Source organism: Prosopis cineraria, unplaced genomic scaffold, assembly GCF_029017545.1.
Source record: "Prosopis cineraria cultivar Desert tree isolate PC_DT_omini unplaced genomic scaffold, ASM2901754v1 PC4, whole genome shotgun sequence".
In the NCBI taxonomy this organism is placed as follows: Eukaryota; Viridiplantae; Streptophyta; class Magnoliopsida; order Fabales; family Fabaceae; genus Prosopis; species Prosopis cineraria.
The window spans coordinates 14,406,666-14,433,170 of record NW_026555335.1 but is presented as its reverse complement, the minus strand read 5'-3'; the positions used below and the strand labels follow the sequence as shown (position 1 = coordinate 14,433,170).

The 26,505-nt window shown below is 32.1% G+C and overlaps 3 protein-coding genes across 6 annotated transcripts; 2 read left to right on the top strand and 1 right to left on the bottom strand.

Moving 5' to 3' along the window:
* The first annotated feature begins 806 nt into the window (after positions 1 to 806).
* LOC129310034 (class V chitinase-like) lies at positions 807 to 4,622 on the top strand. 4 transcript variants are annotated; one of them, XM_054951856.1, is made up of 7 exons: positions 807 to 1,457; positions 1,815 to 1,859; positions 1,980 to 2,155; positions 3,027 to 3,238; positions 3,414 to 3,651; positions 3,744 to 3,893; positions 4,218 to 4,622. In XM_054951856.1, the coding sequence occupies exons 1-3, from the start codon at positions 812 to 814 to the stop codon at positions 2,129 to 2,131; spliced, it is 843 nt and encodes a 280-aa protein (XP_054807831.1). In that variant the 5' UTR covers positions 807 to 811; the 3' UTR covers positions 2,132 to 2,155; positions 3,027 to 3,238; positions 3,414 to 3,651; positions 3,744 to 3,893; positions 4,218 to 4,622. The 4 variants fall into 4 exon arrangements, with proteins under 4 accessions (XP_054807831.1, XP_054807830.1, XP_054807828.1 ...); XM_054951855.1 differs by having other exon boundaries at positions 4,203 to 4,622; XM_054951853.1 differs by having other exon boundaries at positions 3,744 to 4,622.
* LOC129308856 (G-type lectin S-receptor-like serine/threonine-protein kinase CES101) lies at positions 3,461 to 4,529 on the top strand. The gene is made up of 3 exons (XM_054950237.1): positions 3,461 to 3,592; positions 3,744 to 3,893; positions 4,218 to 4,529. The coding sequence occupies exons 1-3, from the start codon at positions 3,461 to 3,463 to the stop codon at positions 4,527 to 4,529; spliced, it is 594 nt and encodes a 197-aa protein (XP_054806212.1).
* A 16,617-nt stretch (positions 4,623 to 21,239) lies between the features above and the next one.
* On the bottom strand, positions 21,240 to 24,033 carry LOC129308855 (G-type lectin S-receptor-like serine/threonine-protein kinase CES101). Its single transcript, XM_054950236.1, has 7 exons — positions 24,012 to 24,033; positions 23,469 to 23,594; positions 22,852 to 23,003; positions 22,516 to 22,726; positions 22,109 to 22,346; positions 21,855 to 22,005; positions 21,240 to 21,569 (listed from the first exon to the last, which is right to left on the bottom strand). The coding sequence occupies exons 1-7, from the start codon at positions 24,031 to 24,033 to the stop codon at positions 21,264 to 21,266; spliced, it is 1,206 nt and encodes a 401-aa protein (XP_054806211.1). The 3' UTR covers positions 21,240 to 21,263.
* Between the last annotated feature and the right edge of the window lie 2,472 nt (positions 24,034 to 26,505).

The window sequence follows — 26,505 nt, the reverse complement described above, 5'->3', positions numbered from 1 at the left end:
TAAAAGAAATAATATTTATGAATTATCGAGATTGAATTTACAAGGGTCAATTTCATATTTTTACTGAAAGACTTAATTGCAAAAGAAGCCTTTTCAAATTTTATCAAGCCTTTGATATAAACATGTTAGGTTCTGGAAGCACGCAGTGGCACTTGGATTTTTCCTTTCCAGCCCGAAGATGTTTTGTTCAAAAACCCTTTGTCATTTATGAAATGAAAAAAAGTGACAACACCACCACCTGCACGGGTCAAAGAAAGTGTGGTGTTTTGTTTATTTCTATGTTCTTCGCGCAATTTCCTTCTCCAATTCAAACCAGGCTCCGCTTGCAAACTACGAGTTTGAGCTCTAAGTCAGTTAAAAAACTTCCCTTCATGTTCGCGGTCACGTCTGTTCTGATCCTCCACGTTCTTCTTCTCTCACAATTTCCAGCATCACAAGCACAATCTTCATGGGTTCAATCCGCTTACTGGTTTTCTGGTAGTGGATTTTCAGTCTCTGACATTAACTCTAATCTCTTCACCCACCTCATTTGCGCCTTCGCGAATGTTAACTCTTCGTCCAACGAGCTTTATGTTGCTTCAGATGACAAGCAATCCTTCTCTACTTTCACGACCACTGTACAACGAAAGAACCCATCAGTCATTACGCTTCTCTCCATTGGAGGTGGGCTGGCCAATTACTCTGTGTTATCCACCCTGGTAAGCATCGTTTCTTCTAGGAGATCTTTCATTCAGTCTTCTATAAGAATCGCTAGGTCTTACGGGTTTCAAGGGCTTGACCTATCCTGGGTTCTGCTAACACAAGCTCTGACATGAACAACATGGGAAAGCTTTTTCAAGAGTGGCGAGAAGCTGCAAATTCTGAGGCTCAAAACACCAGTGACCCGGAATTGATCTTGACTGCAGCTGTTCAATTCGGGTCAGGTTCGGTTTTTGGATCCTACCCAGTGGAATCAATCAGAAGCAACTTGAACTGGATGCATGTTTTGGCTTATGATTACTACTCGCCAACGTGGGCAAAATTTACTGGTGCTCATGCTGCTTTGTATGACCCTTCAAGTGATGTGAACACTGACTCTGGCATTAAGGAATGGATTGGTAGAGGAGTTTCTGCTAACCAGTTGGTTTTGTCTTTGCCTTTTTATGGATATGCCTGGACTCTTAAGAATCCTAAGGACAATGCAATCAGCACACCAGCTACAGGTCCAGCAATTACAGATGATGGGAATGTGAGTTACAAGGACGTCAAAGCTTACATCCAGAGATATGGGGCTACAGTACTGTATAATTCTACCTATGTAGTGAATTACTTCTCAATTGGATCAAATTGGATTGATTTCGACGATGCTGAGGCTATCAAAATTAAGGTGTCTTGTGCAAGTGAAAAGAAACTACTTGGTTATGTTGTGTGGGCTGTTTCATATGATGACAGCAATTGGGCGCTTTCCACTGCAGCAGGTAAGAAAGTTGCATGTTCTAGAGAACAGAGAATTTTCTGTGATTACTCATTTCTTTTCTGTTATTTAATGTTCTAAAGTTGAAATTAAGACTGGTTTATGACTTGAACTGACATACGTAATTTCACTCTTTATCACTCTCTGTGTATGGCTCCATTTGTTGTTTTCTGTACTTGCTAGTGGAAAACCCTTTTGAGTATAATCATAGCAGTTTCATAGATTACTACAACTATGTGCAGCCTTCTAATTTATATGACTGATAATTTCTTAGCTCAAAAATTTGAAAACACTGGACACAGTAGAAGTAGATTACTGGTGATTATTTTGACTCCTATCGCAGTATTTATTCTCCTATTAGGATCTGTGATGTTCTGCTTAAGGAAGAGAATATTCAAATCAACCGGTAATCTTTTCAGTTTTTTCATTCTCTTGTGAACCGTTATTACTGATATTACTGTGTCTGTAACCAAGATGGTTTAAGACTTTAAAGCACTGACATATTGATAGTTGAATCTATCTACAGAGTTGGTTAAAGCTGCTGGAGATTCTAGGTCTGAAGTAAATAAGGAAGGTGCAGAACTTTTTCTTGGCAATGCTCCTGATTTGCAAGTATTTGGCTTTTCAGACATTGAGGTGGCCACAGATGGATTTTCAATTGAAAATGAGCTTGGTTAGGGTGGTTATGGTCCGGTTTATAAGGTGAAATTTGTTTGAAACAAACGTATGGACAAGGTTATTTATTCTTCATAGGTAGACAACATGCAGAGCAGTAAAGTAGCACATGAAAAGATAGTGTTCTGTCATTAGCTTTATGTTATATTATAATAAAACTAATTGAGTGTCTTTAAACTAGTTTAAATTTTTTAAACCAAAAGCTACTTTCCATAGTAATTGAATCACTATTACCAAAGGGTTAGGAGTTGAAGTTTTGATACCCTCCATTCTCTCTGGTTTTGAAATGGTGCTAGGTAGTGGTGTAGTCAGGACCTGAGATTAGGAGGTGCAATATATTTTTTAAGAATAAATAATTATATAAAATTGTACACACAGACGTATCATTTATAATTTAGAAGGTCTTATATGATAAATATCTTATATTAATCACAATTTATTATGATTAAAGATTTAATATGTCATGTCAGGAAAATAAAAGATTTTATGCATAAATTTTAGATGAATATTATTACTTTCACAATAACAATTTTCTCTTATATTTTAGATATACATATTGTATAAAAGTAGAACAAATTAGTATTGAGATCTAAAATAACAATGTTCAAATGCTGGTGGATGAAAAGAAAGAACAAGTTAGAATTACCAATTTAAATAATGGTTATTTATTATTTAATATAGAAACTGTTTAATGGAGGGTGCAAATTAAAGGAGAAGTGGGGGCATCAGATGAGGATTAATACCCACATTTGCATAACTTTCAAAATCTGATGGGGTGCATGTGCCCCCCCTCAATTATATCTACCTCCGCCAGTGGTGCTAGGAAGGATATATTGGAGGGCTAGAATATTCGTTGATATTATTTTAAGATCCTAACAAGTAGTACTTATTTCTTCAGGGCATATTAGCGGATGGCCAGGAAATAGCTGTGAAAAAGCTATCAAAAGCTTCCGCACAAGGATTTGAGGAATTCAAAAAATGAGGTAACACTTACTGCAAGACTACAACATGTGAATCTTGTTCGGCTCTTGGGGTTCTACATTGACAGAGATGAACAAATGCTGATCTATGAGTACATGCCAAAGAAAAGCCTTGACTTCTACTTATTAGGTTAGCAATTACTCTTAGCAGCCCTGTACTTGCATATAATTGATAGGCGTCATAGTATGAGTCAGTGTTAAAAGATAAAATCCATATTTAAACCTATGAAATGAGATTCCTGTGGTTGTCGTTGTTTTATGGGTCTAGGATACAACTAACTGTGTGCTATCTAATTTTGATACAGATCCTATAAGACAGTATCTACTTGATTAGAAAAAACGAGTTGACATCATGGAACGGATTGTTCAAGGGCTTCTTTACTTACAAGAATACTCAAGGTTGACAATAATTCATAGAGACATAAAAGCTAGCAATACTTTGTTGAATGATGCCTTAAAGCCAAAAATTTCAGATTTTGGTATGGCAAGAATATTTGCAAAGAATGAGCTTGAAGCAAACACTGGCAAGATAGGCGGACCCTAGTGAGTGTTTGGCTCCTTAAAGATTGCCTACATTACTTCGCCATACATCCATTCTTATACCAAATTCCTTTTGCTTTACTTTTTTGATGCAGTGGTTATGTTTCCCTGAATATGTAAAAAAGGGCCTATGCTCCACAAAGTCTAATTTGTATAGCTTTGGAGTTTTGCTTCTGCAAATTATAAGTGGCAAGAGGACAGCAAGTTTCTATGGTGAACATGAAGATTTAAACATCACAGGATATGTAAGTAACTTCTTCAACTTTGTTAAAAGGAAAGATCTTAGTGGGATTTTTTAAATAGACACATTCTACAAAAGTTGAGCAGAGAAAGACAACTATGAAGATATATATATATATATATATATAAGCTTACTGTCTGTGGACTCAACTAAAATTATGATTGACATACCTGTACTATTTTCATAATTGGTTTAATGTACTTATCTTTTGTTGACCGGCTCTACTAATAATGTCTTGATGTCTTAATCTGTTGTTTGTTTAAGATTAAGTTTATGTGCTATTAATATGGTACGTGAATGTTAACATCGTTAGGCTTATGAACTGTAGAAAGAAGGCAGAGGCATGGAGTTTATGGATTCTAGTCTTGATGACTCATTTTCACCATGTAAATTGTTGAGGTGCATGCATGTTGCTCTGTTATGCGTGCAAGAAAGTGCAAATGACAGGCCTTCTATGTTGGAAATTTCTTCAATGTTGAAAAGTGAAAGTAATCTGACATTCCCAAAGAAACCTGCATTTTCTAGAGCAAATGAGGTGGAAGAAGCCAATGAAAGAATATTGCAGATGGAAACTAAATCAATTAATGAATTGACTGTCTTTGAAGCAGTAGCAAAAGATAGTAAAGCTGAATTCTTTTGAAAATTAAAACGGATTTATATATACTAGATTCTGTGATTATAAGTTCATATGTAAGTGTATATTCCTTTATGACTAGAAATTATTGGCCATGAAAGTTCCCCGTGTCTCGTTCTCCATTACATTGTTATAATCACATGAATTTATCATTTTTTTTTATCACATTTCATATTTTATCACTTTTCACATTGTTAGAATATTCTAACATGAGTGGCGATAACCAGCCTTGTTTTTTAAAAAATAAAAGTCAAATTCCATTAAACACAGGTATCAAAGGCCATGGAAGGTTAGTTATATTTCTCCTTAGGTCCATAAAACAAAAAAAAAAAAAAAAACAACAACAAACATTGGTAGCAAAATATTGCAATAAAAAAATTGGCCAATGGGGTCAAAAAATCATTGGCCCAAACTCAGAAGGCAAAAATAAACACTAGCAACTGTAGTGAAATAAAAACAATACAATAACAACTTGAAGGAAATATTCCAAGTAGCTAATTTGGAAATAGACCTGGCAATATGAACCCGTCAATCTGTCAAAAAGTGGCAAGTTAGATTAGTAAAAGTGAAGCTCATTTAAATACAGGTCTATTTTAATATAACCCTAGCTCGAGTTAACCTATGCTTTTTATTTTTATTTTTTTTAAAAAAATTGTAATTTTCTTCTCTTCTTTCTCGCTTTCCAACTCCAACCTCGTCCTAATGATCGACCAAACCCTGTCGCCTTCTCCTCCTAGTATGAAAACCTTTAAACAGGAGAAGAAAACAAAGCTGATAGAGCGCTGAGTTGTAAAAATGCTTCTAAACCTCTTGGAATTCAAACTCCCCTAGGAACTTAAAGAGTATGAAGCATGCATGATATTCCCGTAAGAATAGATTAAGTGATTAACCATTGCTTCATTTGAAGTGATGAAGATATAATAAGGTAGCAGTTTCTTCATACATCCTCCAGCTTGGAAGAAATCATTGAACAACACTGCATTGTAAATCTCTGAGTACCTGCAAGTAAATTTAAAGGTCCATGAGTTGATCGCGATCGTAGGAGATGAAACAAAACCCAAACTAGAACCAAGAGTGAGTGCAGTCAGTAGAATAGAGACAGGACTCGCAGCCCAAGGAAGCTAAGTAACTGAAAGAATCACTCCGTTTTGCGTAAGAGATGGTAGAATAGGGTTTTGCTCTATATGTTATTTTATACCTAGAAAATTATGAATGGTTTTAGGATACATGTGACATTATTATTTCTTTTTTTTCGAATTCCTGTAAAAAAAATAAAAAGATTTAACCAAATAATATAATTTACCTAAAAGCAATTGAGAAAAATTGATTTTATTAATGTCCCCTCCAAGGACAGGATGAGGGCCTTAAATTCAATTAAAATTTCAAAGTGCCAACAAATAAATGACTTCAGTTGATTCATATACTCTTTCCCATCCTATTGTCAACCTCTAAAATTTCATATCATTGGAGCAAATTTCTCTTGAATTTTAATATATTTTAACACAATTGTACATATTGTGAATACTCAAGTTAAGAAATTGTGTATATTCTTTTAGAAATTCACACCATGACTTTATTTTGATAGTTTGAAGTTAATTTATTAATATTTTTGTTTAAGGTTATGATGGGGGCATTTCTGGATGTTAAGTGATTCTTTGGAAGGTATTAAAATGAAGAAATATGGTGCAAAGGTGAACAATCAAGCCAAATGGGAGAAGCACACAAAACAAAGCAAAGTTACAACCAAAGTCACGAACTTTATTTGTGACTTTCCACATTGTAAGAAAATGATATGTTTTTTTTAGCTGATAAAGTTAGGGTTTTGGAATATATAAAGGTCATTTTTTTTTTGTCAAGACCATCATTCTAGACTTCTTAGGAGTATTTGGGAATTCTTAGGTCTGTTAGGGCTTGAATTTTGGTGAAGATTGAGTTTGGGTTTGAAGATTGAAAGGGATTTTTGCTTCATATCTTAGTTCTTTTTGTCCATTCTCCTTCCTTTTTCTTATTCAATGTTTGTGTTGATATATTTATATTTTTCCATGGGTTTTATGAACTTTTGTAGCTAAGCTCTTGATTCTAGAATTATTTTGAACCTTTTTATGAATTAAATATTTATTTTCACTTTGTATTTGTATTAATAATGTGATTATGTTGATTTTACTCTATGCTTAATACGTTTAATTGATTGGCCATTAATTGAATTATTGGGTTTATTTGATTGATACTTGAAAAAGGTAGGTTGAGTGTAAAACTTGAGTTAAATCGTGTGAGAATTTGAAATTTACAAGTTAAATCGTGTGAGATATTTAATAACTTCACATAGTCACATAGGATTTACAATAAAAATTAGAGTTTAATTAGTTAATTAAAAGATTAATAAATTAATTAAACTAAACACCTATTTGGAGACTTGAGAGAAAGCACTTGTGGGCAATTTAGTATCCTTGACTAGCATAATTCATCATTAAGAGAAAAATATATTGGGAGTTAATTGAGTGTTCTTGAAGAATAAAGGAGGATACATATTTCTAAGCCTAATTACTTTCAAAAAGTACCTAACATATTTATTTTCTACTTTTTTTTAGTATTTTTTACATGTTTAATTTATATTTTAAAACACCTATTATAATTCAGATTTGCTCAACTTAATTGGATTAGCAATGTTCTTTTTTTGATCATATTTTTAATATAAATCTCTTTTGAAAAGATATTCTATTCATTTTATATTACTTGTTACGACTCGTGCATTTATGAAATGCAATACCTATTTATAAAAAAAGAGAATTTCATAATAAGACCTTTGTAGAGAATTAATAAAAAAGCAGGACCAAACAAATCTTAAAACACATTTCAAGTAAATGAGATTGAAATGAAAATAATTTTATAAAGCAATTGATCAAAATGCCTCTAGAATAAAATGAAGAAAGGGCATGCGCAAAAATCGATCTGGACTATCGATGCGAGAACTAAATTCATGTGCATGCGTCCGTTCTTGTCGTTGAACATTATTTTCGATCCTAAAATGATTTCACTTTGACGATGCTAATGAGGTCCAATGAGAGAGGTTGTTGCTTGACCTTTAATTATGTCACTGATGATGCAACCGCTTTGCTCGATCGAAGAGAAAGAATTGTATTTAATTTCTCGGTTAGGCAGGCTATTGATATCCTAGCCTGTGACTTCAAGTCTATCTTGCTCGAACGCGTTGTGGGGGTACATAGAGCAAACAAAACTATGGCTTATGAAGGCCGACCAGCCTATTGAGTCAAATGAGAAATGAGTTTTAAATTTGGCATATCATAGCTGTAAGATATATTGGTCCTTCAAGAAAGGGGTGAATTAAATATCTTCTAATTTTTCACTTAAAGCTTTTGACTATAGAAATTTGGAATATAAATGATGAAAGGATAAAATAATATAGATGAAGATGAGAGAGATAAAAACAATATACAGGGAATTTATTATAGTTCAGCCCAATTCACTTGGCCTATGTCCAGTCCCCAGAAATTCTTGGAGATTTTTCACTATAATCACAAGTTCGATTTGGGCACTTGTGAAGCCATAGTACAATCTCAGACTTAATGTCTGTATCACTTTCCTTTACAAAAATCCCACAGGTTCAATCTGGGCCCTCGTGAAGCCACTTATAATCTCTCAAATTTACAAGTCTGTTTCTCTCCCCCTCACAGAGATAATTTTAGTACCCACTTAAGATCCCCTGATCTTAAGTCTGCTCAGATAAATGATAGAGAGATTTTGATCACAAAGTGATCTTGATACAAACTCACTTACTGAGTACATGAACACATTGAAGTATAATAATATTTGAGACAAATACAGAGAGTAGTCAAAAGTATTGAATATCATAGCTTGTGTCACTCACTTCTTAGCTTTGATCTTTATAGATGAGTCCTTTTATAGTTGGAGTTGATAAATGATCTGTTAGACTCATTTAGAATAACCGTTGGAATAGTCTCCTTCTCTCTTCTGATCTTCTCCATAAAGTATAAGCCTATTTAATACTTTTGATAGAGTTCTTTTTTGTGTCTTGTAAAATATCCGTTAGACACAAGCAATTTTTGTTGTTGTTCGATCTTTAACATTGTTTGTTAATGTAGCTTTGCAACGGCATTGTTACCCAAAAAGGATAGAAGGAACTAGCATATTTTCAGATGGGTTTATTTGTTGGAACCAAAAACAAATATAACGGTATTCACTCATTTAGTGCTCTGACAAAAGTAGGTAAAGGTTTATACCAATGTAGCATTTTAGCACAGGTGGTGTAAATCAAGAATGAATCACAAAGAGTTTGATCCAAGCAATAATTGTGTTTAGATAGATTCTAGGAAGGTTATTAAGTGAATATAGTTGACTGTAGATTAAAAGAATGGCTAGGAAATGAGTTTCAAAGAGTTTAGGATTGAGACCCAAAAACAGAGCATGAAAAATCAATTTAGTACTGGTGCTATTTGCAATAGTACTAGTGCTGTGATGAGAAATAATGATAGCACATGAAAATAATACAGGTGTTGCTTTGATAGTATCAGAATAGGGCTCTTCGTAAATGACAATGATATTTTTCATTTTATGAAAATAAGTGTTTTTTCTCAAATGAGGATTTACAGCACAGGTGTGGATAAAAAGTGTTGGTGTTAATGTAACTTGAACGAAATCTTCTATTTCAAAGCTTTGAAGAATAGTATTGATGCTAATAGATAGCACAAGTGTTAAAATAACTTGGATGATTTCTTTTAGAGAGAAAGTTGAACAAAGCTGGAGAGAAAGTATCAGAGCTTTCCGTTGAAACATGTAAAAGACACTAGAATTTTTGAAGAAAGATAAATTAATACTGGTGTTGATACCTCAGTATAGATGGTAAAGGAGTGTCAAAGAGTGAAGATGCATATTCAAAAGAAAAGAACACACGAAAAGAACAAGTGCTGAAAAGCAACATGGGTGTTGAAAAAGTAGCATGAGTGTTATTTGCAAATTACTAGTGCTAAAAAAATAGCATGGGTGTTATAGCAAGAATAGTATAGGTGGTACTTGCAAAGTACCGGTGCTAAAGCACTTTATTCTAGAATTCCACAATACAATTTGTGGGTCAATGTCTAATAGTCATAACTATTTCATTTTAAGTCAAAATCAAGAAAATGATCTATAGTTGGAACCTCTGGATGTCTAGTTTCCAACGAAATAAGACTCACTTGAAAATTCAAAGTATATAAAGAGATATGATCAAAATGGTGAGCAAAGGTTAGTAGCGTTTTTCTGAAGTACTTGAAGCTTCAATAGCCAAATTTGAAAACTCATATTAATTTCATATAAAATCCATTCTGAATAAAATAGACATATTTGGAAATATTTACAAGTCTATTTTTAAATGAAATAAGTTTTATATTAAATGGATTTGTATGTTAAGAGATATATAGAAAATATTGAATAAAGGTCAAAACCATATATCTCTAAAACTCTTAATTCAAAGTATTAACTTCCAAGTGTTAAATACAAAACTCTACTTTTGAGTAAATATAACTTTTAAGAAACTTTATGGAGTTTGTTTTCAAATAATATTTAAGAGAAAATATTTTCAAATATTGTAAGATATAATTGATTAAAAACAAGATTAAGGTTATATCTCACCATTTATTTTAAAACAAAAAATGCATGTTAAGATTTAAAAAAATACATAAAAAACAATGAGTTTAATATAAAGATTAGAAAGCTTAAAGGTATTATATCTATCAAAATCAAGGCTACGATAGATCCAAGCTTGTATGTCTTCATTCAATTAAGCTTTTCTTAAATCATCTTTCTTTTCAACTTTATGTTCTTCATTCTTCATGCTCACTCATATTAGATAACCTTCAATAATATATCACGAACATAATGATTAGTCTAAGTATTAATATGCATGAGAATAAATATAAACATTATTATTTCATGCATGCATTTATTTAATTAATCTATATTTGTCATCATCAAAACTTAAACTAAATATAATGTCATGATACATAATGTCCAATAATAGCTTCTTTTTTTATTTGCTATCAGACGACGAATGAGTAGTCAACTTCATGTTTAGTGGTAGATCCATGGAGATTTGTCTCATACCTATACTTGTCACAATTTTTGAACAATATGAAATTAGTTGTCAATGATGTAAATCTACTTGTAAATTCAACAATCTAAAGTTTTTATTGCCTTAATGATTGTTGTTATCGGTTTAAATTTGTTCTCACTTGTACTTGAACTTATTAATTATGATATGTTACTTGTAAAATTGTTACTCTTACTTGTCAATTTTCAATACTATGGCAAAGGCTTTTCATGTCACTATCGTGGGGACCTAGATCTGGGAACTTAGATAGAGGGATGTGGATGAGATAAACCACGTCACTTTTAGTAAAAGAGAGATGTGGTTTTTGCATGGATTTTTGGAATATCCTTTTAAAATTTTCATGTATTGCTCGAATAGGTACATCCATGCTAGATAAAAAGGACCGCTAAATCTTACTTCCTTAACCAAATGAACTATTAAGCACCATGATGTCAAAAAATGCTGGAGCAAAGTGCATCTCCAATTAGCACAACATATTGTAAGCCTCATTTTTCAATTGATATAACTTGTCAGTGTTAATGACTTTGCTGCAAATAGAATTGAAGAAGATACATAATCTAGTTATAATGCATCTTACATTATCTTTTATAATGCCTCAAATAGCCAGTGGTAAAAGTTGTTGCATCAACACATAGCAATCATAAGACTTCAAGCCTGTTAAATTTAAATCATTCATCCAAACAAGTCTTCTAACATTAAAAGAATACCCTTGTGGCACCATAGTACTATGAACACATCTACATAAACTTCTTTTCTCATCTTTGGATAATGTGTGCATCGTTGGTGGCAAATAAGCTCTCATCCCCTCTTCTAGCTGTGTATATAAGCGTTTTCTTATTCCCATTTTAGCTAAGTCTAGTATGGCATTTATTCCATTCTTAGTCCTACCACTTGTGTGCAAGAGCATACCAATAAAGTTATCACACACATTTTTATCCACATACATCACATCAAGACTATGCCTCACATTTAGACTTCACAAATATGGTAGATAAAAAAAATGAACCTCTTTTTTCATAAATTATTCTCTTTTGAGTTTTAATCTCTTTTGAGTATATGTCATTTGACTGTGTGACAAACTCTTTTCTATATGAAAAATCATTAAAAGGCATTATTTCACAAAGATGTGTATTACACCTGAAAAAGTGAATTTATGCTCTTGAATGTTTTACATGATTTGGAAGAATTGATTGTATTGCCACTTACATTTAAATTAATTGATATGCATTAGTGTAAGTTAGTTAGACCTTAGTTACTGAGTAGTTGTACTCAATTTATCATCTTCAATATTACAAGAAATAGCTCAAGAGAATCGGATAAAGGAAAGCAACTAGAGGCTTAAGATTGTGATCCTATTTTAGTATGCATATTTATTTTTGAGTTATTATGTGTATTTGACAATTTCAATTTCCAACTAAGGATAGTTCATTTTAATCCTTAATTGCATTATGTGCTTTGTGAATTGTGAATGTATTTTAGGCCCTAGGGAGTGAAATTATAAAATGTGATATCTGTGATAGGGTCAAAATACTAATGCAAGTAAGAGTTAAGTAAATTATGTGTTGATTATCGATTATTTGATGAAAAGTGACTTGAATTTCCCCTTTGTATGCTTTTGAGGTTAAGGGATTGAATAGTAAATTGTGATCTATAAGTGTTGAATGTGATATAGTGCATTGCACAAGTTAGTTTTGATATTTTTCATGTGTCCAAATTAGTGTCAATTGCTATTGGTTTTTGGTAAATGAATTGGAGATTTAGTTTTGTGAAGATTGTTAAAAATGTGTAAGTTTTGAAAAGAGTATTCTAGTTTTGATTAAGTAATAATTTGATTATGAAACCAAAGTCATTAGTTAGAGCTTTGAAAGAGCTTTTTATAGACACCTAGTTCACATCAATTGGACATTAGACGGAGAGTTAGAGCATGTCAGAATTTGCCTTAAAACCTGTCAAATTATTGTGGCACATGTTACCATGAGCCACGGTGCATGGCATAAAGGCGAACATGTCGTGACATATGTTCTACGAGCTGCAATGCACACCCCAAAATTTTGTAGAATTATTTTTTCTTTAAATGTTCTTGCAAATGCTCTCATGTTTGAAATGATTCTATGCTTTCGCATATTTGCAAACTCTGATTTGTCTATTTTAAAAACTTTAAAAATGGTTTTAGTTTTGTAAAATTAGGATCCCAAGTTTTTCACCATTGGTAACTTGGTCATATATCAGTTATCTTAATCTAATCTCCTTATTAATTGAGATTTGGAGTTACTCATGGTTTAGAAGAAGGAGGATATTACAGAGGACATGCATTGTTCCTTTTAATACTATCTTGACAAGTTTTCAAATGTAAGAAAGTCATTTATTGTGGTGAAAATCATGATAAAACTTGAAGTGCTCTTGCTTATAAGCATTAAATACATCTACACCTTTCTCTCACAACATTTTCAAGTCCTTGATTAAAGGTGTCAAGTAGATATTAATATTGTTTCCTGACTGTTTTGGTCCTAAAATAATAAAAAACAATAGTATGTACTTGTGCTTCATATGCAACCAGGGAGGTAGGTTGTAAATAACGAAAAAAATTGGCTAGGCATTATATGTTATGATAAAATTATCATATGATAGGTTGATTCCATCCATATAGAGTTCAAGCTAAATATTTCTCGAATTGCTACCAAATTTAAGAAACATGTGATCTATTGTCTTCCTATTGTGGGGAATCAGTAAGGTGTTGAAGTTTTCCATCAAATATCTTTTCATCAAAATGCTATCTCAAAGTCTTTTCATCTATTAGATTAGCAAACAAATGTTAAAATTATGGTATTATTGGAAGATATCATAAAACCTTTATAGGAGGACCTTTAGTTATAATGTCATCACCATTAGCATGATCATCTTTCTTCACTTTGTAGCGTGAGGTCCTGTATTTTGGACACTTGTGTAGCCAATCATACTCGTTTCTCTATAGTATGCAATCATTAAGATAAGCATGTATCCTTTTACCCATTGAGTACAAGATTTTCTTTGCCTCATATATACATTTTGAAATCAAATTATTAGTTGGAAGTATTTCACTCAAGAATTCAAGCAACTCCTTAAAGCTTGAATCAATCCACCCACTTCTTGACTTTAAGTTAGCTAATCCTAACACAACTATCAAGAGTGTAAACTTAGTATACCTTGTGTATAAGGGCTTCTTTGCATCACTATACAAGCTTTCATGTGTGTGTGTGTGTGTGTGACTATGCAAATGATGCCATCTCAACATCACAAATCATATCTCTATTTTATCATCTACGTCTTTCACAATTTGCTCATTACAGGACATGGAAGTTGTTCTTGCTTCCCTATGCCATATCTACCTTGTATACATTAAATTTATTCCATTACAAATTAAATGCTCTTTTATTTTATGAATACCTAGTTCAATTTTATTCATACAGTTGACACAAGGACAACAATACTTCTCATTTTTATTAGGAACATTTTTTCTGGCAAACTCAAGAAATTGGTCACATTTTCATATTCCTCACTCATTCTCCTAACATTTATCCAACTATGATTCATTCTATTTTTTTTCCTAATCAATCATCAAAAAGTCTATCAAATTAGCAATCCTCTAACTTGCATGGACATGTTAAGATAAAATTTTTTTTTTTGCAAAGTTTTTCCTTAAAAATGGGACCTCTCCAAATAATCAAATATCAATTTTAAGCATAAATCGAAACAATATACTATCAAAAAAATTCAACAAGTTTTCCCTTAAAAATTGGACCTCTCTAAATTTTAACAACATTAAATTAAGCACTTTAATCAATCCAAATCATCAATTAAATATCAAATTTTTGCATAAATTGAAACAATATAAAAATATTAAACTCTCCATGCATTAGAGATATAACATTTTCCAAAGCTAAGCAAACTTAATTTTCTCAAAGTTGTACAAATAAATTTACAATAATATTTTTTAAAGCTAAGAAAACATTTATAAATATTTAAAAATGGGCCTGGTCTACCAAATAAAGCAACAATATACTGGTTGATATATTTCATATTTCAATTCATGATTCAAGAAGCCATTAATAAGTTACTATCTTTAAACTCAGCATAAATTTGAACTACTTTATAAACATTTTCATATGCATAAATGTATATTGTAGAAACATAAATATTATTCTCTTGTAAAAGGGTTAATGAGTCAAATAGCATGATCCTATGATTAACCGGGGCTCTTTTTACTAGTATAATATTTGTATGAAACCAATAAGAATTGCTTTAGTATTACACAATATATAGGTAGAAGTAATCAAAATGAAGAGGGTAGAAGTATAATAGCCATTGCACACCATTCAAGTAAGAACTAGTACAAAAAAAAATAAAACTCAATATGTAAATATTCCTAAATTCAAAAGTATCAATATTCAAACAATCACAGACCAAATTCATAGCCAAATTAAAATGAAATAAATTAAAACAAAGCTAGAACAACCACACAAGGAATAGATGAAGTAGAGAACAATAATGGAGCAATAAGAGAAACATATTTCCACACTCCAAGAAATATTGTGGTTAACAAACATAATGATAACAGGAATTTACAGGTAGAAAATTGAAATAAAAATAAGGGAAGAACTTACAAGTTGGGAGAACCCAACCAACTTTAGAGGTTGCCTAAAGTTAGCAAGCTGAGGGAAATGAACCCAAACAATGTGTCTCATCTAGAATTAGGCTAAAGCTCGAGTTCAAGAATAATGATATAGTGAAGAGGGGAATGGTCAACTTTGACGAGGTGGTGGAGAGGAGAGAACTCAACGTTAGTGCTAGAGAAGATGTCAACTTCAATGAGGTGGTCTAGAGCACGAGTTCAATAACGAAAAAAGGAAATAGAAGGAGAGAAATGGGGGATAATGAGCATAGTTAGGGGTCTTGGGGTGGGCAAAATGAATTTTGAAATTCAAATTGAAAGAGATGCCATATCACCTCTCTAAAAAGGCAACATGGTTTCATGTTTATTTTTTAAAATTAAAAAATCCATGTCACTTCTTTGGAAGAGGCGACGTGGCTTAATTAAAAAAAATTCTTTTCATTAAGCTATGTTGTAAGATCCTGATTTACTAATCCTTAAACTAGTTGTTAATTATGGGTGAATTAGTGATTAGTGAATGATTAGAATTGTGGATGAAGGTTTGATATTTTGACTCATTAGAAGTTAAATGAACAGGTATGAGAGAAAGGACCGCATTTTGGAATGAAGCATGTGTGCACGGTGAGGATTTTCCTCATTGTGCCACACATCGCGACACGATGCAAGCACAAAAAATAAAGTGATAAGTGTGTGGTCAGCTCATGAAAATAGAGAGGAAGAGGAATGAAAATGTGTAGAGAAGCTAGTCTCTGCTAGGGCAAGGATTTATTGGAGCTTGAAAGGCATTTTTGACTGATAGTTTGTCGGGTAAGTTTTGTATAGCTCTTAGTTTCAATTCTACAGTAATTTCTTTTAGTAAAAGTTATAGAGAAATTAAATTGAGAAAAATTAAGGGGTTTGTTTCATATGCTTTAGTAATGAAAATATTCTCTAGAATCAAACTAAGGTTTTGTGATTGGTTTGGAGTTAAACGATAAAGCTTTGAATCCCTAAGTTGAATTTTACCCTAAACAAGAGGAAAAAGGGAGTGGAAATTTGTTTAGAAGTATAATGGGATCCATAGAAACGATAGAAAGTGGTGGATAAGTGATGATGAATCTAACTTGACTAAGTGAAAGTGAATGAATGGCTAGTTGTGGTTTTTAGTAGCAATTAAGTACTTTTGATCAATTTGATTAATTAACTAATAGTTCTAAGTATGTGTAGATTGGCGTGTTACGTTTGTAAATTAAGAAAGGGAAGTTTGTAGAGAAGTATTGGCAGTTATGATACCCACGAGTAACCTTTCTAGTGATAGAAGGATTGAGGTAATCGAATAACTACTTTATTTAACTATCTATTATAACTATTTAAAAGTATTATAACTAATGTATGAAATTATTTTAAATTGAGCATGTTTTGAGATAATGCATGATTGTTGCATGAAACAGATTTCAGTTAAATGAACAAGTGAAAATATGTGATTATGTGTGTGTGTGTATGTGTGTGGTTTTGAATGTAAACTAGTGTTTGATACGAAAGATGACCATAGGGAGTGGAAGTTCACCTATAGGAAAAAGTAGTGAGAAGACCATGTGGCATGTTTTCTTTAGTGCCCGATAGGTGTGGTGTTGAAAAATTTTATCTCTTTAGTACCTATTAAGATGTGGTGTTAGAGATTATCTTCTTAGTGTCTATAAAGGGTGTAGTACTCGAGATTTGAGCTCCTTAGCATCTGTGTGATGCAATGTTGGAGTAACGATACCTTGATTAGTGTGATAGGATAAATCATAGTTCAAAAATAGGAGAAAATACCTTTGGTTGGGTGATTTTATCATTCAAGGTGCGCTCAGGTCAATGAGTGTATATTAACCTAATAAGAGCCTATGGTTTCAATCGGGGTAATTTAGAGGTTCAGATGGTAGTGATCATGTTAATAGTGGTGATGGTTTGTGGTGAAAAGGGTTTTATGATGTGAAATTGTGTGTTCGAATGTATATATATGCAATACTGGCTTATAGTTACCTGTGATAGTTAGTAATGGTGAGTTATTCTATTATTAAGATTTTTATCTCACCCTTTAGTTATATTTTTACAAGTTAAAGTAATAAGCTAAATAAAGGGAAAGACACTAGACCAGCATAGTTGTGCAATTACCACATGATTTTAGAGCTTGTGTAATGAATTAGACCCTTGTATACTTGTAAATGATTTAAGTTACCATAGGATGTCATTTACATGTTTTGAATTGTGACTTGTCGTGATTTTTGTGAATCTTAGCCTTGCATGTGAGTAAATGTGTATTGTGTGATGAATTATGTGGATTGGCTAAGATTTGATTGTGAATATGTTGTGAATGTGTAAGTAGTGCATATATGTAGATTGTGTGAGAAATTGGCCAACGGTGTAAGTTGTGGTGATATTGCAAAACAGCCCTTATTTGTGTAAACGGGCAATTGAATAGCCAAATCTTAATTTATATATTTATATGATATGAATTGTGGTCAATCAGGTGTGAATGGTCCTTTTGGACTTGGTTTTAAGCCTACAATGGCCTAATGAGACAAAGTGAGCAATTTGAACAATTTGGTGCATAATTTTTTTAGAAAAGGTGATTTTTCACACTTGGGTATTAAAATTTAGATCATATCATTAGATTGTATCCAAACTTATCTCATTAGTTAGCTTGTGAAATAATCTTCATGCAGGAGTTTGAATTACTCCGATCGAATGTCGTATGTGGAAACAGCACACGCCAAAAGTTTACCTTAGTGAATTGTTATAAGATAGCAAAAATTTTATGAGATTGGATGTGGATAAAGTTTAAGACAATTGTAGAAGTTTTTGGATCAATTATGGCATTATATTTGGTTTTATTCACATAGGGACGCCCAATTTATGGGTTTAAAATTGACAATTTTAAAGCCTATATCAAATTTGAATTTTGGCCAATAATGTTGCAATACCAACTTAAATGTTGCAACATTAGATTAGTTTTCAACAAAATGCACAGCTTTACTTAAAATTGTGTTTTAAGGATTTATGAAGATTATTTTCATTCTAGTTCATGTTTTGACAGTAGCTGCACATCCAAAAAGCATCCTAAGGTGGATAAAGATTTGGAGAGGTGTCAGGAACACTTGGGTCTTGCAATTTATGACAGAAATCATTCCTCTGAAGCTTTCTTCTTCCTTTTCTCTACATTTTGATGTATCGTTTGTTGAGTATTGCTGATTTTTATTGTTTTAATGGTGGTTAGTGGCTGATTCTTCTTGACCTAGAGTAACCATGAACTTATTGGTGGCTTAAAGCTTGTTTTTACCTATTGATTATGTTTGATATTGATTTTGATTACTCAATCTTGCAATTAATTGTCCATTTGATGTTTGGCCATCATTAAATGTGAATAGGGGCTTGAGTTTTTCCTTGACAAAGGAAAATCTCATTTGAACCCTTAGATTGAGTAAATAGGGCTAAATTTTTTTTATCTAATTTGTAATTAGGGTAGAAATATATCTAAATTTCTCATATAATCAAATTAGAGTAAGTTGAGATTGAGTTTGCATCTTAAATAATTCTGTTAGAAATAATATAATTAATTTAGAAGAGGGTTATTTGAGGTTCAAAAGGCCCTTATAGGTACCCATACTCTAGATTAACAAAATTGGTATTAAAATTAATTAATTAGGTAAAAGCAAGATCTATAAAGCTAATAAGGGATTAGTAACTCTAGGTTGCTTTGGACATACGTGGTTGTTGAATTGAAACCCTCATTGCATTATTCATTTCAACTTTCAATTTTAATTAATCTATCGATTTTAATTAATTTTGCTTAATGTAAATAGAAGTGGGAACTTTATTGCCTAATTGTCATTTTGCTTGATTTCTTGTAGGAACGATATTGACGCACTAATAACTTATATACTTGTGGTGAAACATTTTGTGCATCAATCATCACCATCAACAGACACTTAGAGGAATGTGACTACCATGCCTAAATGGAAGCTCTTAGGCCATTTGTGAAAAGAATGGGGAAGGCTAAAACTTGGGCTACTCTTAAGCTTGACCATAGTCTCTTCGTCTACCATCTTCTTTTCAGAGATTCTTATTTTTGGTTACCATCTCAATCTTCGCATTATTATTCTCTTGGCCATTATTAGAGCTCATTACTTTTGATGTTTCTTTATCGTCAATTACTAACTAGAAATAGGGAATTGCATTGGGTCTTGTCATGGCCTGTATACACACACACGCAATGATATAAATCATTGTGAACTTTTCAACTCCAAATCATCAAATTAGTAGTTTCATCTTTCATGGGATGCACTAATAACTTCTAATATTTTACTGAATTTATTAGTGATTTTAGTGTAGTTAGAAGTAATTTCTTTGAATTTATTAGCAAAAATATGATTAAATGAATGGTTTTGTGTGAGAATGTACATGAAAATATAATTGAAAGTTAGTGGACCAATTGTAGTAGTAATTTTTTGTTTTCTACATACAGGGAGCCCGAATTTATAGGCTTAAAGGTGAAATTTTCCAAGCCTAAGTCTAGCAAATTTGAAATTTTTTTTACAGAGGTCATGTTCATTGCAGCAAAAATGCGTTTCGTTACAACGTAGAGAAAATTTTAGTAAAACGCATAGGTTTGATATTCAGCAAATTTTAAGGATTTAAGGACCTCATTTTTAGCCAGTCTTCATTCCAATAGCTATAGAATGTCTAAGGAGAGGAAAAAGAGCCAAAGCAGGGTTGAAGAAGCTTGGGTTTAGTAAAAAATTAAGGGTTTAGCTCAGGGTTGCTTTGATTAAATATTTCTTCTCCTTCTTCCCTTTGTTTTGATGTATATATGATTGATATTTGCTGTCATTGGAGCCATGGGTGGTTAATTTTTCTTTATCTAGGGTAGCTATGAACTGATTCTTGAATTACAGCTTGTTTGAATTATTTATTTGAGCTTAATATTAGTTTTATTTATTTAATTTTATATTTATTTGTCTACTTAATGATTGATCACTATTGAGTATGAATTTAGGATTTGGGTTTTGCCTTGAAAAAGGAAAATTTAAATTACATCATTAGATTGAATAATATTAGATTAGAATTTATTCTAATTTATCAATAGGATAGGAGTATACCTACTAGATCCATTTAATCACATTAGAGTGAGTTTGTACTTTTTGGCTCTTGGATATTTGTGTTAGGAATAATATATTTAATTTGAGAAGGGGTATAATTAATCAAAAGATAATTATTCTTATTAATACTCTAGATTAACAAATTAATATTAAGTGAATTTATTTAGGTAATTACATATTCTATGAAGTGAAGAAGGGATTAACCACTCTAGGTTGCCTTAATTATTTTTTGTTGTTGGAAATTTAATTTTAGTACATTTTTATAATTTTCATTTCTTATTTTGTGAAATCAAATTCAAATTTTGTTTTGCTTGACTTAAATAAAAATAAAAAATTTATTGCATAGTTATCAATTAACTTAGTCTTTTATAGGAACGACTTTGATTTATCATGTATTATTTTTAGAATCATACACTTGTAGAATCCATTACATATTTGTGTGCATCATCCACTAATAATCAACTAGTGTCATGCCCCTACATGAATAATAACTTAGGTGAATTTAAAGCTAACCTTGTGCAAGAAAACAATTTTTTTTTTTGGGATATAACATGATATCTAAGTACAAATATATTAATTTAGTAGTAACTACTGGCTTGATTACTCTAATTATCAATAATCATAAATCAGTACCTCAACCAATAAGAACAGATTCGATTTGCTTGACATTGGTTATTGAGACCATAAGGCAATCGTGCACGTGATTCTAGCAGCATATAATGAAGGACAAGGGGACATAACAACTTTTCTTTTTTCCAATAATTTAAACTTACAATACATTTTTTAATGATAAATCACATAATGTAGTGTATAACAATATGATTTTAACGTACCAAGAAATAGCTATGCTAGCGCGCGACTAATTCAGAGATTGTTACTTCATTGATTGAACACACTTCGATATGCATTTTTTCATCATTTGCTTCTCTCACTTCATTTTCTGTTGAGAATGCTGGTTTCTTAGGGAATCTCAAACTGCTTTCACTTCTCAACATTGAAGAAATTTCCAACATAGACGGCCGATCATTTGCATTTTCTTGCACACATAACAGAGCAATATTCATGCACCGTAACAATTTACATGGTGAAGATGTGTCATCCAAGGAAGTATCCATAAACTCCATTCCTTTCCCTTCTTTCCATAATTCATAAGCCTAACAACATTAAAATATATATCATGTGATCGACATAAACATAATGACATACCAGCAAGAGATTAAGACTTCAACTTAAAACATTAGCAGGGAAGTTAGTGATCGATGTATAAAAGATCAATAAATCAAAACATTAATATATATATATATATATATAGGCATGCCTCCCTCAATTTTGGTTCAGTCCACAAATGATAATAAGCTGCTCAACTTTGGTATATGATAGATATATGTATATATAAGAATTACTCCACAATTCTTGCAAAATTGAAGTTAATTACTTACATATCCTGCAAGGTATAAATTTTCATGTTCACCATAAAGTCTTGTTGTCCTCATTCCACTTATAATTTGAAGAATTAGAACTCCAAAACTGTACACATCTGACTTAGTGGAGTATATGCCACTTTTCACGTATTCAGGAGGAACATAACCACTGCATCAAAAATAAATAACAATAAATAAAGTAAGAACGATGATGGATATTGACATGATCAAGAATAGATGTAGGGGTTTAATTAGAAGCCAAACACACTCACTAAGTTCCAACTATCTTGCAACTGTTTGCTTCAAGTTCATCTTTTGCAAATATTCTTGCCATGCCAAAATCTGAAATTTTTGGTTTCAATTTATCATTCAACAAAATATTACTAGCTTTTATATCTCTATGAATTATCCTCACTCTTGAGTATTCTTGCAAGTAAAGAAGCCCTTGAACAATTCCTTCAATAATGTCAACTCGGTTCCTCCAATCAAGCAAACATCGTCTTGTAGGATCTATATCAAAATTAAATAGTACACTGTTAGCTCCGTCCTAAACCCTCAAAACAACTACTACTGAGAGGAAGCTCATTTTGTCGGTTTGTTTAAAAAAAAAAAAATAGAGTTCAATTTTTTTAATACTGACTTGTGTGCAGAATTAAAGTTTGGTATAAGAATTGCTAACCAAAGAGATAGGAGTCAAGGCTTTTGTTTGGCATGTATTCATAAACCAGCATTTGCTCTTCTCTATGAGTGCAGAAACCCAGCAACTGAACAAGATTTACATGTTGTAGTCTTGCAGTAACTGTTACCTCATTTTTGAATTCCTCAAATCCTTGTGCTGAACCTTGTGATCGTTTTTTCACTGCTATTTTTTGACCATCTTGTAGTATGCCCTGGAGATATATGCATTATTCAAATTTCGGACAAAGGGAAACAATTCAAAACGATTCCTGGCAGAGTAATTTCATGTGATAAGTTTTGTACGCCAATTCTTTTTTTTAACTTTATTCAAATTTACCTCGTAAACAGTACCATAACCACCTTTTCCTATCATATTTGTGTCTGAGAATCTATCTGTGGCCTCTTCAATGTCAGAAAATGAAAAGACTTTCAAATGAACAGTGTTGTCTGGAAAATTTTCTGCAGAATCTGTTACAGCTTTTCTCCTCCCTATATTCATATTTAAGAACAATTAATTGACAGAGAGATCAAATGTAAAACATTTTGCAGGATAATAATCGTAGTTAAAAAAATTTCCATGTAAGTTGAACATTCCCCTTCTTAGAATGTAAATTCTGACACCGAATAGAGAATTGATACAGAAGCTATAATCAAAAGGACATTTTTTAATGGCAACGTTTTATGGAACTTGTCTTCAGATGTCAACGTTTTATTGAATACATCTTCGTAAAAAATCAAAAGGATATTTTCAAGAATATATGAGTCGCCTCTTCAATATCAGAGAACGAAAAGACTAGTAAATCATGAACATTGTCATAAAATTTTTCTCACTACTATATCTGCTTTAGATGAAGATTCTTTGGCAGCGTTAATTGTCCCTATCTAGATAGAAATGATAATGGCAAGTGGGTAGAGAGAATTGTGGATGGAGAATAAATGCATCTCAAAATTTACCCTTTGGTTTGAACATTCTTCTCCACAGGATGACGATTATGGCACTACAAAGCAGAACAGATGCAGCCACTACAGTCAAAATAATCTTCAGCCTGTCTTTTTTCCTTGGCCTATCTTCCCCTTTAGCTGAAAGGTGAAAAATATTTTAAATAATAATTGAAAAATAACAAATTTTTAGGATATGCATGAGACTTTCAAGTTCTTTTCATATTATATCAACCAGCCTTATTTATTCCTAACAAACAACAACAACAACCCTTATTTATACATAGTAGACCCAATATTGTGTAATGTTGATCCGCAACAAGTAATCAAGGCACCCAAAATATGACTAATGTTGGTTTGGGTCTAGTAGAAGAGGCTAGTCCGTCATGACGTGATGAACTTAGGATCAAATCCCCATTGGGAGAAGTGCTTACATTTAGCGTTTGACTGTACCTCGAATAAGATTGCCTCCAATTGGAGGATACTTATGAGCAATCAAAAAAATATTGAATCATGTGTTTTGATTATTACAAAACTTAGAGAAGAGGTGTTTGTTACTTGACCAGATATTAAGATCCATGGATGTGACAAAACCTCCAAGAACTTGAAGAATTAAGAGAAGAAGAAGATCTATAGGTTTAGTTATTTATTATTTATTTCTTTTAAATTTTTAGTGTGAAAACTATGAGAGCTTAATTACATGTTATCAATTTAAAAATGAATCCATCAATATTTTTTAGGCTCATAAGTCTTTTGATCTTAATTGTCATACACTTAGAAGGAACTTGTGTTTAGCTGTGCATTTTAGGACTTATTTTAGTCAATTTAAGCTTGAAAGAAAAGTGAGTCATGCTTGAATTGAATCATAGAAGTTGAGCTTTACACATCATGATGTTTCAATCTTAAATTAGGATTGATTCACACTTGATTTGTCACTTTAGGTATACTGCATGATGTTTCATGCCTGAATTAGAAGTGATCCATGCATGATTTGTCGCCTATGCATAAGAGTTGTCTTGTTGAAGCTTCTGTACTCCAATTCACGCTTGAAAGGTCTTTGCACACATGCTTGAATTGTCGCATATCATTACATTGCATTTAGAGCAATGATGATTTATGCTTGGAAGGAGAATTTTCACGCTTGATTTGTCACTTGTTCACTTGAACACATTTCTAGCTTAAGAGAGTTTAAAGCCAATTCAAGCTTAATTTGTAATGTACTCAAGCATGATTTGTCACCTAAAAGAACTAAATGTTTCTATCATGCTATCCATGCTTAAATGCATATTAGTTCCACGCGTGATTTGTCTCACAGAATGGCTTGAGCTCTGTACCAACTGTATCACGCTTGAGTAGAAGAGTGTTTCACGCATATTTATCATCTAAAATGGCTTGGATTTTCTGACCATCCATTTAACACATGAGAGTTAGAATGTTCTATGTGTGATCTGTCATCCTAAATGGCTTTGGTTTTCTGCCAGCCATTTCACTCATGAGAGTTAGAGGGATCCATGCCTGATTTGTCATACAAAATTTTCTGATTCTTACACCTTATAAATCATGTGTGAGTCATCCTCTGTCCATGCTTGAATTGTTATATATGCTTGACTGGAACTTGGCTAAGCTTCATTTCATGTGTCAATCTTTTGGTTCCACACTTGAAATGTCACCATTGGCTACATTCACTGTTCCAACAATCTGAACTTTGCTAAATTATATATATGACTCAATTCAAGTTTACAGAGATATTTTTTATCATTGTGTGAATCATACCAAGTCTGAACATTCTTTAAAATATTCTTTTTATGCATCAAAGGTCTTGCATTCATTCATATAATAATTCTTGAAAAATTTGTGAAAAAAGCTCTCATAAGTTTTTAAGTCTTCATTGTATTTAATCTACTGTTTTTAAAGAGTTAATTTTTTAGAGAATCTTTCTTTACAACCAAGTTAAAGTCTTGAAAAGAGAGTTTTTCAAGTGAGTTGTAACAACTTGCTGGTTGTTGCAAGAATTGTTGTTGAAATAATATTAGTCAAGTCTTGAAAGTTGTACTGAGATTACAGCACTCACTAAAGCTTGTGATTATAGTTGAATATCTCAAAGGTGACCTTGATGATTAAATGTAGGCCAAGTTTTAGGCTGAACCAAGATAAATTTTCGGTGTTAAAGTTTTTCCTCCTTGAATCTCTCATCATCTCCTTCTACTCTTCTTTAAAATCCAAAAAAATTTAATATCATTTAGTTCACCTTCCTTTTGGGTGCTAGCCTTATCCAACAAAAAAGACACCCAAAATATGGATTGGGACTAATTAAAACATATTGTAAACCTATTATTTGTGTTTTTTAAAAGTTTATACTGTTAGATCACCTTAACAAAAGTCAAGTAGTTTGATAAATTGCATATAAAAACAAACTATAAAAATTGGCATTGGTCAATGCATCTATGAGTGGAAGAGGAAACATACCTGTTTGTCGCACCGTATGGGTCACTATGCGGGAAAGAAGTTATGTTAGAACTTGCTTCTTTGTACATATCAAATGCACATACGTAGAGAGAAAATAGAGCAAGATAAGGGATTTTTTTGTTCTAGAGAAATTGAAGAGTGTGTTCTCATCTGGTTTTACGCATCCCATATTTGACTCCACTCAAGAGATGGTTTATCCTCGCAATTCAAGAAGGGGATATTACCCTAAGTATTCATTTTAATTACACAAAAGAACCCAAACTTCCTGTATATTATGATAAAGTCCTATTTTCTCATTGGGCTTTTACATATGGGCTTGATTCACTAAAGGTAGATAGCGCAACAGCATAAAAAGTTGCTTTTGCAAGAGTTTTGTTAAGATGAGCTAGTACACACACTATCTCTATTTTGAATATAAGATGCTTTTTGAGATGTCATGTGCTTTAATATATAAAGTATTTTAGGAAAGTTAAGAACAAATATATATAGGAGTATACCAAAATTATTTGTCTACCATTAAAAAGAAATAATTAATGTTTAGTATTTCATAAAAGGCCTTAAGTATATACTGAAACAAAGGGCATTT